Source organism: Ursus arctos, unplaced genomic scaffold (assembly GCF_023065955.2).
Source record: "Ursus arctos isolate Adak ecotype North America unplaced genomic scaffold, UrsArc2.0 scaffold_16, whole genome shotgun sequence".
NCBI classification, from domain to species: Eukaryota; Metazoa; Chordata; class Mammalia; order Carnivora; family Ursidae; genus Ursus; species Ursus arctos.
In genome coordinates, this window is record NW_026622830.1 from 24,628,163 (window position 1) to 24,643,752 (window position 15,590).

The 15,590-nt window shown below is 40.5% G+C and overlaps 1 protein-coding gene across 3 annotated transcripts in view; it reads left to right on the top strand.

Moving 5' to 3' along the window:
* Positions 1-15,590, top strand: part of CDK5RAP1 (CDK5 regulatory subunit associated protein 1) — a 71,761-nt gene that overhangs the window by 14,237 nt on the left and 41,934 nt on the right. For all 3 annotated transcript variants that reach the window (XM_048222389.2, XM_048222390.2, XM_057312592.1), the window contains exons 8-13: positions 859-1,089; positions 2,683-2,780; positions 3,860-3,915; positions 5,431-5,561; positions 8,872-9,021; positions 12,570-12,710. In XM_048222389.2, coding sequence (XP_048078346.1) covers positions 859-1,089; positions 2,683-2,780; positions 3,860-3,915; positions 5,431-5,561; positions 8,872-9,021; positions 12,570-12,710 — 807 coding nt within the window. The remainder of the gene's footprint in view (positions 1-858; positions 1,090-2,682; positions 2,781-3,859; positions 3,916-5,430; positions 5,562-8,871; positions 9,022-12,569; positions 12,711-15,590) is intronic.

Genomic DNA, 15,590 nt, shown 5'->3' on the forward strand with positions numbered 1-15,590 from the left:
GGTGCTCCTCAGAATTTCTTAATTATCCAAAATATCTTTTTTTTTTTTTTAAGATTCTATTTATTTGAGAGAGAGAGAGCACGCACAAACGGGGAGGAGCAGAGGGAGAGGGAGAAGCAGACTCCTTGGTGAGCATGGACTCAACGTGTGCTCAATCCTGGGACTCTAGGATCATGACCTGAGCCGAAGGCAGATGCTTAACTGACTGAACCACCCAGGCTCCCTATCCAAAAATGTCGTATTGCTTTTTTTATTTTCAAACCAAGATCCAGTCAAGATTTGTGGTTTTATTTGGTTTTTATATTTCTTCAATCCCTCTTAATTTAAAACAGCCCTTTCACTTCTTTGTTGTTTGCTTTAAATGATACTTTAAGTTTTTGAAGAGATCAGATACGTCTGGATTTGTCTGATTGCTTTTTCATGTTGTCATTTAAAATTTTCCTCTGAATTCTGGTAAACTGGAAGTTAGGTGTAAAAGCTTGATTCAAATTAGGCTAACTGTTTTGGGAAGAATACTTCATAGGCAATGATTATATAATATTCAGCTGGCAGAATGCTGTCATAATTTGATTTATGGTGTTACAAATCAACCATTATTATTGAACATTGAGTTTGTGCCCAGGTTTTTTGCTACTCTAAAAAATGCTTTGAAGGTAATTTTTATTTAAGGTTTTAAAAATTCATAAGTTCAGTTCTTCAGACAAGATGCCCAAATGTGAAATTATTGGGTTAAAGACCAAATAGAATACATTTATGGATGGCTCTTGGTAGGTTCAGCTAATTTCAATTAGTGATTTGGGATGAAACTACCAAAAAAGTTTTAATTTGCTTCCAGTGTATTTATTTTCCCTTTCTTAGGGGCTGAAAGAAGTGACACTTCTTGGTCAGAATGTTAATAGTTTTCGGGACAGTTCAGAGGTCCAGTTCAACAATGCAGTGTCTACTAACCTAAGCCGTGGCTTTTCTACCAACTATAAACCCAAGCAAGGGGGCCTTCGTTTTGCTCATCTTCTGGATGAGGTCTCCAGAATAGATCCTGAAATGAGGATCCGTTTCACCTCTCCTCACCCCAAAGACTTTCCTGATGAGGTGAGTATCGACAGTGAACCGTGCCAAGCTGTTATCAGTATCCTTAAGTATGCCAAAGGCTGGACCCAGTGGGAGGCAGCAGTCCTTGAATCTTGCTTAGGGAATCTTGTGATTGCTCTGTTGCCCTTTAGTGCCACCAAAGATTTAAAGTCCACCACGGTGATGGTGCATGGGTGGCTCAGTCAGTTAAGCATCTGCCTTCAGCTCAGGTCATGATCCTGGAGTCCTGGGATCAAGTCCCACATCAGGCTCCCTGCTCCTCGGGGAGCCTGCTTTTCCTCTTTCTTTGTCTCATGAATAAATAAATAAAATCTTGAAAGAAAAAAAAAAGTCCACTAAGGTGGGGCAGAGATGGGACTGATATATTTTTTAAAAATTTGTCTTCAAGGTCATCAAGGTCAGATTGTCATCTTCATCTGTAAAATGGGATTAATAATAACCTCCTGCTTTGGGTTGTTGGGAAATAGGTATAATGTATGGAAGGTACTTACCAAAGTGCCTTAGCAATGCATGGAGTGTATAGCCCACATGTGAAACCTTTTTTTTGAGTTTTTTTGTTTTGATGAAATACCTGTTTTTTGGCCCCACCCTTACCTTTTCCCCTGTGGATTATCTTCTTATTGAGTTATAAAAGTTCTTTATGTGTTCTTGATATAAATCCTTTGTCAATACATTTTTTCAAATATTTTTTCTTATTTCTAGTTTCTTTATTTTAAAGATTTTATTTGTTGTTTAAAGATTTATTTATTTTACAGCGTGCAAGTGGGGGGCAGGGGGAGGGACAGAAGGAAAGGGAGAGAGAGACTCTCAAGCAGATTCCCCGATGAATGCAGAGCCTAACACAGGGCTCAACTCCAGGACCCTGAGATCATGACCTGAGCTGAAGTCAGGAGTTGGACACATAACTGACTGAGCCACCCAGGTGCCCCTTAAGGATTTTATTTGTAAATAATCTCCATACCCAATGTGGGGCTTGAACACAACCCTGAGATTAAGAGTTGCATGCTCCACCAACTGGGCCAGCCAGGTGCCCCACCTAGTTCCAGTTTCTTGATGTTGTCGTTTATTTTTTAATTTTAATTTTAGTTTTTTAAAAAGATTTTATTTATTTGAGAGAGCGATAGCGAGAGAGAGCTCGAGCAGAGGAGGGTCAGAGGGAGAGGGAGAAGCTGGACCTCAGGACCCAGGATCTCAGGACCTGGGATCTCAGGACCCAAGCTGAAGGCAGACACTTAACCAACTGAGCCACCCAGGCACCTCTTGATGGTATCTTTTAAAGTGGCTAATTAGTTTGGAAGTTAGATGAAACAGATACCATTTTTCCTTTCTTGTCTGTGTCATCCCAAGGCTTGAATTTGATCTCTGCTTGCTTTCTTCAGTCTTTGAAAGCAGAGATGCCATCAAGTGAAATGTCTGGAACAGATAACGTGGCTTGAGTAAAAGTAAATGATTTGGGTAATTCATGTGTTTGGTTTAATTGGCCTGTTAATTACTTGAAAATTAACCTTGGTAAAGAAACAGTGGGGGTGGTATTCCTTTCTGCAGATTTTTTGGTGAGGCTTTGATGACCTTTCATGTGTTCAATCTGATCAGGTTCTACAGCTGATTCAAGAGAGAGACAACATCTGTAAACAGATCCACCTACCAGCCCAGAGTGGAAGCAGCCGTGTATTGGAGGCTATGCGGAGGGGGTCAGACTTGCTTGGGGAGGGGGCATCCTGCACCTTTCCATGTTTTCTTAAGGACCACAAGATCCCAGTATAGTGTGTGGCACATAGTAGCTGCTCAATAAATATCTGTTATATGAATAGACTCATGAACATGATAACTTGCTTCTGTTTACTTCAGAAGTATGGACTAAGGACTGAATCACTCCTGTTATTTATTTAGCATTTTTTTTTTAAGATTTTTTATTTATTTTAGAGAGGGTGTGCGTGGAGGGGGCAGAGAGTCTTAAGCAGACTCCTCACTGAGTGTAGAGCCTGATGCGAGACTAGATCTCATAACCCTGAGCCAAAATCAAGTCAGATGCCCAAGCGACTAAGCCACCCAGGCCCCCCAGCATCTTTTTTATTAAGCACCTACTGTGTGGCACACACTTTTTGAAATTGGAATCCTGTAGCTTTTAACATTAAAGCTTTTTAAGTCTTGGAATTTAAACATATCTCTGTGTGTTCACTGACTTTGGGACTAATATGTATTGTAGAGGTAAGACTGAAAGGGTAAGGTGACAAATGGCAAGCTATATGGAACTAGTGCCTCGCCTTATCCACATCGGCAATTTTAGAGATCCTCTTAAATGTTTAATCTGTCCTCAATTAAATAAAAAGGCTATTTACTTATTTTTTTTTAAGATTTATTTATTTGAGAAAGAGAGCATGAGTGGGAGGGGCAGAGGGAGAGAGAATCTCAAGCAGACTCCTTGAGCATGGAGCCTGACACGGGGTTCGATCTCATGACACAGATCAGGACCTGAGCTGGAACCAAGAGTCTCGCCTAGCCTGCTGCGCCACTCAGGTGCCCCCTACTTATTTTTTTAAAAGGCTGTTTAAAATAGTGTATGTTCTTGAAATAAAGATTCATGGGTTGTAGATTAGGTTACACTACAGGATATGGATCAGAAGGCTCTTTTGGGTTCTTTAACCTACTTTTGTACTGTCCTATGTGGATGAGAAGTGGTTATACAGTAACTCATAGTGTTATCTTTTTGTAGTATTCATTTAAAGAAGATTGATTTATCTAAGCCTTTTCTTTTTGTTCTTCATTGCAGATATTCAAGAGAAGCTTATGTGGAGTTAATTCATCATATCAGAGAATCTATCCCAGGTACGTTTAAGAAATATTCTGTCGAGCACATCGCTCTACCAGTGATCACAGCGTTTTTGTCAGATAAAGGCAACGCCTATGATGCTACCTTATGACACCATTTATGCTTCTTTTGCTCCTCTTCATTTTTCTCTTTCTTTCATTTTACTCCTTTCTACTTTTTTAATGTCTTGGTCTTGCTACAGATACACAAAGGCTTGTGATCTCAAGGTGAAAGAGATTTCTATAGTCTTTGTGTTTCTTAATGTATGGGACAGATCTTGTTCTTTCTTGTTAGTGGGCAAAGTTAGTTTGGTCTAAATTAGTTCTGATTTGGGGGCAATTGATATCTTTGAAAATGTGTACATGGAGGTAATTCCTTTCCTATTATCTTAACTCTTACTCCTTTTTCTCTTTTCCCTTCCTCCTAATAAAATTACTTTGTTGTCTTTTAATTTAGATTTGGTTGACAATGTCTACATTTGTTTCCAAATTTCAAATTATTGTAACTTGCATTATGTATAAATAGTTTCATTTTGGAGGGGCAGGATAGTGTGGAGGTTTTCTGGGCTGCAGTTTCCTCATCTATAAAATAGAGTTAATAAGGGGTGTTTGGCTGGCTTAGTTGGTAGAGCATGGGACTCTTGATCTCAGGGTCGTGAGTTCAGGCCCCATGTGTGGCATAGAGTTTACTTTAAAAAAATATGTATATGTATATATAAAATAGAGTTGATAGTACCTCATTGGATTGTTGGGATAATTACGTAGAGTAAATTAAATAGATAGGAAAGTGTAGCAAACAAATAGTTATTGTTCCTATAGTCTTTTTTTTTTTTTTTTTAAGATTTTATTTATTCATTTCAGAGAGAGAGACAGGGAGAGCACAAGCAGGGGGACAGGCAGAGGGAGAGGGAGAAGCAGACTCCCTGCTGAGCAGGGAGCCTGATATGGGGCTCGATCTCAGGACCTGGAGATCACGACCTGAGCTGAAGGCAGACACTTAACCATCTGAGCCACCCAGGCGCCCCTGTTCCTATAGTCTTAAACATTGTGTGAAATTGGCTTCAAAAGTATGTTTTTTTTGAAGATTTTATTTAAGAAATTTTATAAAAGACATATTTATCTTATAAAGATTTATTTATTTATTTATTTGAGAGAGACAGAGAGAGCGCGAGCATGCGGGCGTGTGAGGGGAGGAACCAGAGGGAGAGGGAGAGAAGCAGACTCCATGCTGATCGTGGAGCCCCACACAGGGCTCGACTTCATCATCCTGAGATCATGACCTAAGCCAAAACCAAGAGTCGGACCCTTAACCAACTAAGCCACCCAGGCGCCCCAAAAGTATGGGAACTGGCATAGGAACATTCTGTATAAGCAGGCCTATTCCATCTTGCTCTATAATGACTATTCTGTTTCACTTGCACATGGGCTGAACAGCTCCTTACAAATTGCTATTCTGCCTTCTGTAGCCAAGTGCCAAAGGCTTCTCTTGAAGGTAAGCAGCAGTGACATGTTGTCCTTTGTCATGTGTTGCAGGTGTGAGCCTCAGCAGTGATTTCATTGCTGGTTTTTGTGGTGAGACGGAGGAAGATCACCTCCAGACGGTGTCTTTGCTTCGGGAAGTTCAGTACAACATGGGCTTCCTTTTTGCTTATAGTATGAGACAGGTAAGCCCTGGGGTGGAGGAGAAGGTACTTCTGTGCTGACACCGACAGAATTGCTGACTGGTTTCCAGTTGATTGTTGACAACTGGGAAGAAAAGAAAGTGGTAGCAAGGTAGTCCTTGAGAAGCCACGAGGATCTTACCACTCATTTCTTTATTTTTAATCAACCTGTCTACTATTTTATACAATGCAGCGATTTGAAATGAAAGTGGATTACTTGTGACAATATTTGTTTTCATTAAAATATTTTCAATTATGTTCAGATCATTTAGAATTTGAATGTGGAGGTAGGGATGCTATTTTCCTTATAAGAAAGCTGAAATTATGCAGAACTTTTTTGGCCTACAGATGCACCGTGTTGTCCTCCTAGCCATCCTCAGCTATTTTATTTTTATCTTTTTAGGCCAAGTGAACCTACTGATGGCCACTATAGAGTTTCTCCTGTACACAGATTCCCAGGAAAATAAAGCAACAGGAGATGAGGAAGGAAAGGGAGAGTAATGTGTATTTCCCACGGAGAGGGAATAGTCCTGGTCTGTTGCTATTTTCTCGATGGTAGGGATGGATTTGCACAGGTCATTTCTCATCTCTCCAGTCACCTCATTGGGGGCTTTCCTTGTGTTTGGGCTGGAGGCTGAAGAGGCTCTATGGCCAGGAGGCTCAGGAAAGCTGATTGGTGAATGAAGGATCCCATGACCTTAGCCACCACCATCACTCAGCTGCCATCAACAAAACTAATTCATGTCTTTTAAAGCCCACTGCCTAGTGTTTCTTAGGCAGTGTAAGTGGGCCATTGTGTATATTTATGTCTGTTACAGAATTATTTCAGGGATGAAGCTTCAGAGTAGATTTGGGTTCCAAATCTGCTTCTTTTCCATGGACATTACAAATATGCAAGAGAAATTCTTTATAATGCTAGAATTGGGAAATGGGTTTACAGTGTGTGGTGGAAGCATCATGGGCATTGAATATGAGTGTTCACTTTGGGATCTAATTTCTAGGTTAGGATTAAGGTCATAGAGACTTAAGTAGTCTAGTGGATGTGAGCAAGCTTCACATTCTGCCATTCTTACTTAATGACTATGTGATCTTGAGAAAGATCCTTGGTCTCTCCACCTTTGAAATGAGAGTAGTGCTTGGTAATGGTAAATGCACAATAAAGACAAGCTTTTGTTAATAAGAAGACAAACTAGAGTAAACCCATTCACCATTTGGTTCTCTCAAAGGCTGATAGGAATTACCACACTTTGGTGTATAGGTTTTCCTGTTATTCCGTACTTACATCTAGCTCAGTGATTCTTCAACTGTAGTATAAGCTTGTATACAGAAAACTTAAAAAAAAATGTGTTGGGCGCCTGGGTGGCTCAGTCGGTTGGGCGTCTGCTTTCGGCTCAGATCATGATCCTGGGGTCCTGGGATTGAGTCCTGTATCAGGCTCTCTGCTCAGAGGGGAGTCTGCTTCTCCCTCTGCCCCTCCCCCTGCTCGTGCTCACTTGCTCTCTCAAAAAGAAATAAATAAAACCTTTAAGAAAATATGTTTGGGGCGCCTGGGTAGCGCAGTCGTTAAAGCGTCTGCCTTCGGCTCAGGGCGTGATCCTGGTGATCCGGGATCGAGTCCCACATCAGGCTCTTCCGCTATGAGCCTGCTTCTTCCTCTCACACTCCCCCTGCTGTGTTCCCTCTCTCGCTGGCTGTCTCTCTGTCACATAAATAAATAAAATCTTTAAAAAAGAAAAAAAAAAAAAAGAAAAAAAAGAAAATATGTTTATATACACACAACATGTACATGTATGGACCCCATCCATGGTTTTGGACAATTTAAAGGCTTTTCAAGGATAAATTTTCTTAAAAAAATTTTTTTGGACTAGGTAGTATGAGCTCATTATATAAAATTCAAAAGTTCAAAATAGTATGCAATGAGAAGTACTTGTTCTTCCTTCTTCCCAGGTTACCTGGTTTTTCAGTTCCTTCTTTGAAGGCAACCACTCTTAGAAATTTCTTCTGTAAACTTCCAGAGATATTTCATGTATTTATAAACCTATTTTTATTTATTCTTTTTACACCAAAGTTGTCATACATGTTGATCTGTACCTTATTTCTGTTAAGAGTATGTTTTGGAGGGGCGCCTGGGTGGCGCAGTCGTTAAGGCGTCTGCCTTCGGCTCAGGGCGTGATCCTGGCGATCCGGGATCGAGTCCCACATCGGGCTCCTCCGCTGGGAGCCTGCTTCTTCCTCTCCCACTCCCCCTGCTGTGTTCCCTCTCTCGCTGGCTGTCTCTCTGTCACATAAATAAATAAAAATCTTTAAAAAAAAAAAAAAAAAGTATGTTTTGGAGAGCAGTCATATCAGTATATTTGGAGTTATTGCATTCTCTTTTTTCACTGGTGTAATAGTCTGTTGTGTAGATAAAGCATAACTTGTTTTACTAATAACCTATTGGTAAACACTTAGGCTGCTTTGCATTTTGTGTCTTATAAATAGTGCTGCTAATGAGTTATTTAGTGTATATTACATTTGTATAACGGTTACGTTTGTATCCAATGTATCAGGAACAATTTTGAGTCTGATTTTCATGTGCTAAATTTAGAATTTAACCCTTATAAAAATGTGACTTGACTGCATAGTTACCTTTTTATTTTAGAATGCTTCTAGAGATAGAGAACCCTTTTGGCATGGCTCGGGTTCCTGTATAGATGTCTGTAACTTGGAGGTGGAATGAACCTGGTTCCCCTCTGTACCTTAAGAATGGATTCTGTGGGGTGGGGGCACCTGGCTGGCTCAGAGTGTTGAGCATCGGACTCTTCATTTTGGCTCAGGTCATGATCTCAGGATCCTGGGATCTAGCCCCTTGTCAGGCTCCCTGCTCAGAGGGGAGTCTGCTTGAGGATTCTCTGTCCCCGTCTCCCCCTCCCCCTTCCCTAACTTGTGTGTGCACGCAACTCTCTCTCTCCCCTCTAAAATAAATAAACCGTTTTTTCTTTTTTTTTTTAAAGATTTTATTAGAGAGAGAGAGTGCACAGGCAGCGGGAGCAGCAGAGGCAGAGGGAGAAAGAGGTTCTCCACTGAGCAGGGAGCCAACATGGGGCTTGATCCCAGGACCCTGGGATCATGACCCAAGCTGAAGGCAGACATGTAACTGACTGAGCCACCTAGGCTTCCCTAAAATAAATAAATCTAAAAAAAAAAAAAAAAAAAAAAAAAAAAAAAAATGGGGAAAGAGATTCTATGAGACCTTGGTGACCTCTGTTTCTCTCTCTCTCTCTCTCTCTCGATCTCTCTCTCTCTCTTTTTTTTTTTTTTTTTTTTAATGCAGAAGACCCGGGCATATCATAGGCTGAAAGATGATGTCCCAGAAGAGGTAAAATTAAGGCGTTTGGAGGAGCTTATTACTGTCTTTCGAGAAGAAGCAACAAAAGCCAACATGGCCTCTGTGGGTTGTACCCAGCTAGTGCTGGTGGAGGGGGTAAGGTCATATGTATATATATTTTTTTGTTTGTTTTTTGAAACACAATATGTCTCCCTTTTATTTAGGTCTTCTTTGATTTATCAGAGTTTTTGTATTAAGGATCCTATATGTATTTTGTTAGATTTACACCTTAATATCTTTTTTTTTTAAGGCTATTATAGTGGCTATTGTGTTTTAATTTCAGGTGTTTCATGTGTTCATTATATTGTACAGAAATAATTGAATTTTGTATGTTTATCTTGTACTCTGTGACCTTGCTGAAATCAGTAGTTCTAGGAGGTTTTTTTTTGGCATTTTCCTTGGGATTTTCTGCATAGGTAATCAATGTCATTATGTTTTTTTCTTCCTTCCTAATGTTCCAAGCTTCCTCCTTTTGTGTTTTCCTTTCTTTTTAGAGAACTTCCTTTAGACACTCTGGCAGCAGATTCTCTTCCTTCATCTTAGAATGTTTGGATTTCTCCTTCATTCCCGAAAGATATTTTTGTACTTAACAGCAGAAGGATTAGGGAGAAGTATATCTGCTCCATCTTTCTGGAAGCATTACCATATGTATGTTTTTAGAATCAATTTTATTATCTGTCTTCAATCCTTTTTTATTTTTATTATTTTTTAATTTTTTGAAGATTTTATTTTTTAAAGTAATCTCTACATCTAGTGTGGGGCTCGCCCACAACCCCGAGATCAAGAGTTGCAAGCTCTACCAACTGAGCCAGCTAGGCGCTCCTTCAGTCCTTTTTAAAATCACATTTTCTTAGAAATGTACTGCATTTCAGGAAGTTTGGGGTTCCTGTAGTCTTCTGTGGTCAAGCCTGGGAACCTAGCTATTAGAGCACTAAACAGATGGAATAAGGGGTGAATTTGGGAGCCTGAAGCTACATGCAGCAGCCATTGGAGAGGAGGGGAAAGAGGAGGGGAAAGAGAGAGATGGGGCCCTTTCTGTGACTCCTCACAAGTCCTGGATTGAGAAAGGAGAGTCCTGTTCCATGCCTTAGGATATGGTAGCATCAGAGCCACTAATTGCCTGGTATTTGTGTTTGTTAGGACTCCGGTCAATAACAATGAGAAATTTCTTCAAGCCATTCCGCTTAAGCCAGAAGGAATTCTTTTTTGTACTTCAGGGGTGTCTTGTGGAGCCCAAGGGCAGGAAGGACTGTGCCCAGTCTGGGAAGCCCTTTAGGCTCATACTTTCTCCTCTCCTTAGACCAGCTCTTCCTGCTTCGTCATCTTTGTTGCAGAGCACAGCAGCCCTGTAGTTCCTGTGTTTACATATTATAGTTATAGCTATTCACAGACCAAAATTGTGTCTCTCAGCCCAGCCTCCAATTTCCTGGGGTACTTGATAAACTCATCTGGGTTAGGGGATCTTCCTGTGGTCTAGACTGGCAGTTGGCTGATGGGTGGTGATGCTCAGCTACTGTCATACCCCAAAAGGTGTTTGCCTCACTAAATGCTTTGTAATTTAGCGTATTAGCTGTGATTCTGGAGATCTGTATGTGTACATGTCTATTAGCAATCTACATTTTCTCCAGTAAGAATTAGGTCTTATTGTATTCCCAGCTCTCCTCACAGAGTGAGGCACAGAGTAGTGTACTTGTCTTTTGAATGAATGAATAAGTACTCAGAGTTCACTGATCTGTGTCCCTGACTTCATCAGCCATACAGAGAACCTATGGTAATTAAATAAACCGAAACAAGATTCCTTCTTATGCATATAACATAAGCCAATACTCACTTGGGGCTAGAGAATAAATGGATTTTTTAGGGCTAGCAGTTGGGAGTCTGCTTCTTTTAGAGGAGACTTTCTTTCCTTTAGTCCTGGCCAGTTTAAAACTTCAGGCTGCTATATCCAGAGTGGCAGAGAAGATGATTATAACTCATGTATACTGAGCATTTATTGTCTGCCAGGAACTATGCACTTTTTTTTTTTTTTAAAGGAACTGTGCACTTCATGGTCATCAGCACATTGAGTCCCACCACAGTTTTTGGAGGTAGTGCTATTATTAGCCCTTTTATGAGATTAAACAGAGATTCAGAGAAATAGAATAACTTCCTGAAGGCCATACAACTGGTGTGGCAGAGCAAGAATTTGACTCAGGTCTATCTCATTCTAGAGCCTCTAAACAACATTCCCTCCCCTCCCCCCACTTTTTTTAAATTATGGGAAATTAAAAAAAATACATAGAGATAGAGAGCAGTATAATGATTGCACATGTGCCCATTAACAAACCTCAACAGCTGTCAGTACAGTGTTAATCATGGCTAATCTCGTTTTCATCTTTACTGCCCCCATTGGATTATTTTGAAGCAAGTACCTTATACATCATATTATACATATTATACTTACACATCATAGTATTTGGTCAGTAAACATTTCAGTATATGTATCTTTAAAAGATAAGGACTCTTTTTGAAAAAGATTTATTTATTTATTTTAGAGAGGGGAGGGAGGGGTAGAGGGGGAGGGAGAGAGAGACTTAAGCAGGCTCTGAGCTCAGCACAGAGCCTGATGCAGGGCTTTATCTCACAATCCTGAGATTAGGAACTGAGCCGAAACAAAGAGTTGGACTCTTAACTGACGGCACCACCCAGGTGCCCTAAGATAAAGATGCTTTTAAGAAAAAACCCCTAACATAATGCTAATTATCGTATCTGAAATAATTGGCAGTTGTTTGTTAATATTATCAAATATTTAGTCAGTGTTCCAATTTCTCCGTCTCATAAATATTCTTTTATGGTTGGTTTGTTCAAATCATGGAACCTGAACACTGTCTTTTTAAAAATTTATTGTAAAACAATCATAAACTTACAGAAGAGTTGCAAAACAGTACCAAGAACTTTTTTCTTTGACTCATTTGAGAGTTAGTTGCTGACCTGATGCCCTCAACCCCCTCAAATTCTGTAATATATGTCTCATATAAACAGGGACATTCTCCTACATAACTACAGTACAACCTTCAAAATCAGGAAATTAACCTTGTTAGATTTCTGCAATCCAATCCCGCAACCCCATTTAAGTTTCTCCACTTGTCTCAGAACTGTCCTTTATAGGAAAAAGATTCAGTTCAGTGTCATATGTTGCATTAATTGTCATGTCTGTCTGGTCTCCTTCAGTCTAGAATAATTCCTCAGTCTTTCTTTGGCTTTCATAATCTTAACACTTGATGATTATAGGCCTGTTATTTTGTAGAATGTTCCTTAATTTAAGTTTGTCTGAAGAGTTTCCTTGTGATAAGATTCAGGTTATATATTTTTATCCTTGCCTTCAGGACTGTTGGAATTCCATTCCTGAGGAAGGTAATTCTGTAATCAAAGACTGATTGAGTCATTTATGAACATAGAGTCAGCAAAACTTTATTGAGTTTCTGTAGTGTGCTATGCATTGTCCTTGTTGGGGAAGCAGCAGTAAACACAGTCTTCAGTGATTCCTTGATTAAGGAATGCTCTGTAAGTAAGACCCTTAGGGATCTGAGACAGAGAAGGCATAATTTCTGCCCTCCCAGAACTGATGACTGTGACAGATTCATAACTCTCTGTTCTTTCTGCAGCACAGTAAACGCTCTGCTACTGATCTGTGTGGCCGGAATGATGGAAACCTTAAAGTGATCTTCCCTGATGTGGAGATGGAGGACGTTAATAACTCCAAGGTCAAGGTCAGAGCTCAGCCTGGGGACTATGTACTGGTGAAGGTAAGGTGTCCTTTTGGGCTTTTGGCTTGCATTGTGAAATGGATGTTGGGTTGGGTAATTGGGGGAATGAAATTTGTTCCAGGAGAAATTCTTTAGTAAAATAAAAATCTCTTCTCAGCCTGAACAGTGAAAGGGCAAGACCTTGAACTGAATTTTGAACAGCTCCTGTCTAATGCCTTCTTGTTTTTCTTTGCCTTTCTTCTTAGAAGGTTCTTTTTGGGAATTTGGTGAGATTGGAGTACATAGTAGCATACAGTTCCCTGATGTAGAGAGGCTAGGAAGTGTAAGTGATTCTGAGTGACTTAATCGTCTCTCTCTCAGAGATGAGCATGCCCTTTGAGGTTGCTGATGCCCTAGGTATCCCTCACTTCTCCTGGACTAGCAGGTCCAGATGAATGGCGGGATTTCCCCTTCCTTCTTTCCCCCCCTTTTCTTCCCTCCTTCATGTACTTTCTTCCTTCCTCTTTTTTTTTTTTTTTTTTTAAAGATTTTATTTATTTATTTGACAGAGATAGAGACAGCCAGCGAGAGAGGGAACACAAGCAGGGGGAGTGGGAGAGGAAGAAGCAGGCTCATAGCAGAGGAGCCTGATGTGGGGCTCGATCCCATAACGCCGGGATCACGCCCTGAGTCGAAGGCAGACGCTTAACCGCTGTGCCACCCAGGCGCCCCTCCTTCCTCTTTTTCTTATCGCACTATACAGGTCTGTTACTGCCATCTTCCTTTCTTTCTGATCCTCATGTCTACTTTACCCCAGAACTAGAGCCTGACAGGACACATTCTGAGGTAGGCCGGAACAAAGCTGCTTCTCCCATACTGAGCTCTGAAGAATCTGCAAAAGAGAGAGATGGGGAGAGGGTGCTTCTTTTCTCTGCTGATGCTGATCAGTATTACATCCTTTGCCCTGTTCCCTCATGCCTTACCCTCTACTTTCTGTCCTTGCTCTTATTGTCACATCTGTCTTGTTATAGGGGCCCTGGTCCGTGGCTTGCAGCTGAAGAAAGCATTAACTTCTTTGGATTGACCTGGAAATTTTACCACTGCTGAGATGTTCTGTTCTGTCCATCTGACAAAAACTTAAAACACAGTCAGTTTGCTGGTTGGGGACTTTATGTGATCCTACTCCCTTCTGGCTTTATTTCAACTGGGCTGTGTCTTACTTTAAGAATTTACTAAGTGGAATAATCCCTACTAGACAGCAATGTGATTGAGTCGGAAATGATCCTTCATGGGCTTCTCCATTTGTTCTTTTTTTGGGGACAGTGTCTTGTTTGCTTATTTCTCTGTCTTTTGAACATTTGCTTTTTTGGTTTTTAGTTGCTTTCCCACCCCTCCTACTTTCTTTTCAATGTAGCTAAAGGTTACTTAAAAAGGGGGATGAAGATGGTGTGCTGGGTTGTATTGTTAATATGATATTTTTTTATGTAATGGAAAAATTCCATCTGTTCAAGAAAGGTAGAAAGGTGATGCTGTATTACTTGCTATTCCTTTTTGTTCCCAAGTGACATAAACCCCACAAGTAGATTTAGTGGAAGGATCAAAATGAAGAAGGAGCTGTGGAACTGGGGTTCTTTTGGCTCTCTCTGTTCTTCCTCTCTGCTGTTCTCATTTCTCTTCACATAGAGTTTCTGGGCTGCACTAGAACCACTCTCTCGTATATTTCAATTTTTTAAAAAGTTTTTTGTTTGTTTTTAAGTAATCTCTACACCCAGCATGGGGCTTGAACCTACAAGCCCAAGATCAAGAGTTGCATGCTCCACCCACTGAGCCAGCCAGGTCCCCTAAATTTCATTTTCTTGTCTCCCTTTTTTGTTTCTGGTGCTGGTTGGTGCTAAACCCCAACCCTGGTGAAAGTGGTTATCTTCTGTATCTGCGCCCTAGCAGCTGAACATCACTAGGGAAAAGCATGCAGATAATCTGTAGTACATAGATTAGGTCAGATGATGGTGATTAAAAACTCAAAATACAGTGGCTTAAATATGGTAGTTCTCTTCTACATAAAAATCTAGATATGGAGGGTCCAGAACTGGTGATTGTGATGGTTTCATGATTGTCAGGGGACCAGGCTCCTATGTTTTGCTCTGCTGTGTAACCTTAAGGTTGTTCCATGATCCTAGGTGGTTGCTCCAGCCACCATGTCCGTATTCTAAATAGTAGGAAGGAGGAAGAGAGGGAAAGGGCATGCTTTCTTTCTTTCCGGGCAGTTTATAGGAGTTCCACACACAGTTTGTAACATATTATACAAGGCTGCAGAGAAGCTGGGAAGTGTGGTCTTCATTCTGAATGATCAGATACCCAGCTAATAATTGGGAGTTCTGTTAGGAAGAAGAGGAGAAATGTTGGGAGACACGTAACAGTCTCTGCCGCATGAACCCAGCTGCATTCAGTTCAAATTCATGACCATAAAACTCACATGAGCGCTCAGCATGGCCCTGAAATCCTGATCCTACTCTATTTCCCTAGTGAATTGACTTTCCTACTCTTTCTCCTTAAATCTTTACTCATTTATCCAAACCCTAATCTCAGCTGATGTCTTTGCCTCATATTTCATGGAGAAAAGCAATACAATCAGATGAAACCTCATTGTCTCATCATTATTTCTACCAGCTCACTCACATCCCTACCCATGCGTGCTCTCTGCTCACATGGGACTGTATAGGAAGCATCGTCATATTCGGTCACACTGTCCCTTATGTTTTCCTTTCCATCCCTTCTCATCCTCTCAAGAGAATTGCATTTATATCCTTTCTCTCTTGCGTCTTAAACTTTATATGACCAAAATAGAATGAATTCTTCATTGCGATTTTCTTCTTTTGTCAGACCCTCCTTATCTCAGTAAATGGCACACTCAGTTGCTCAAGTCAAAAATATAGGACTCAG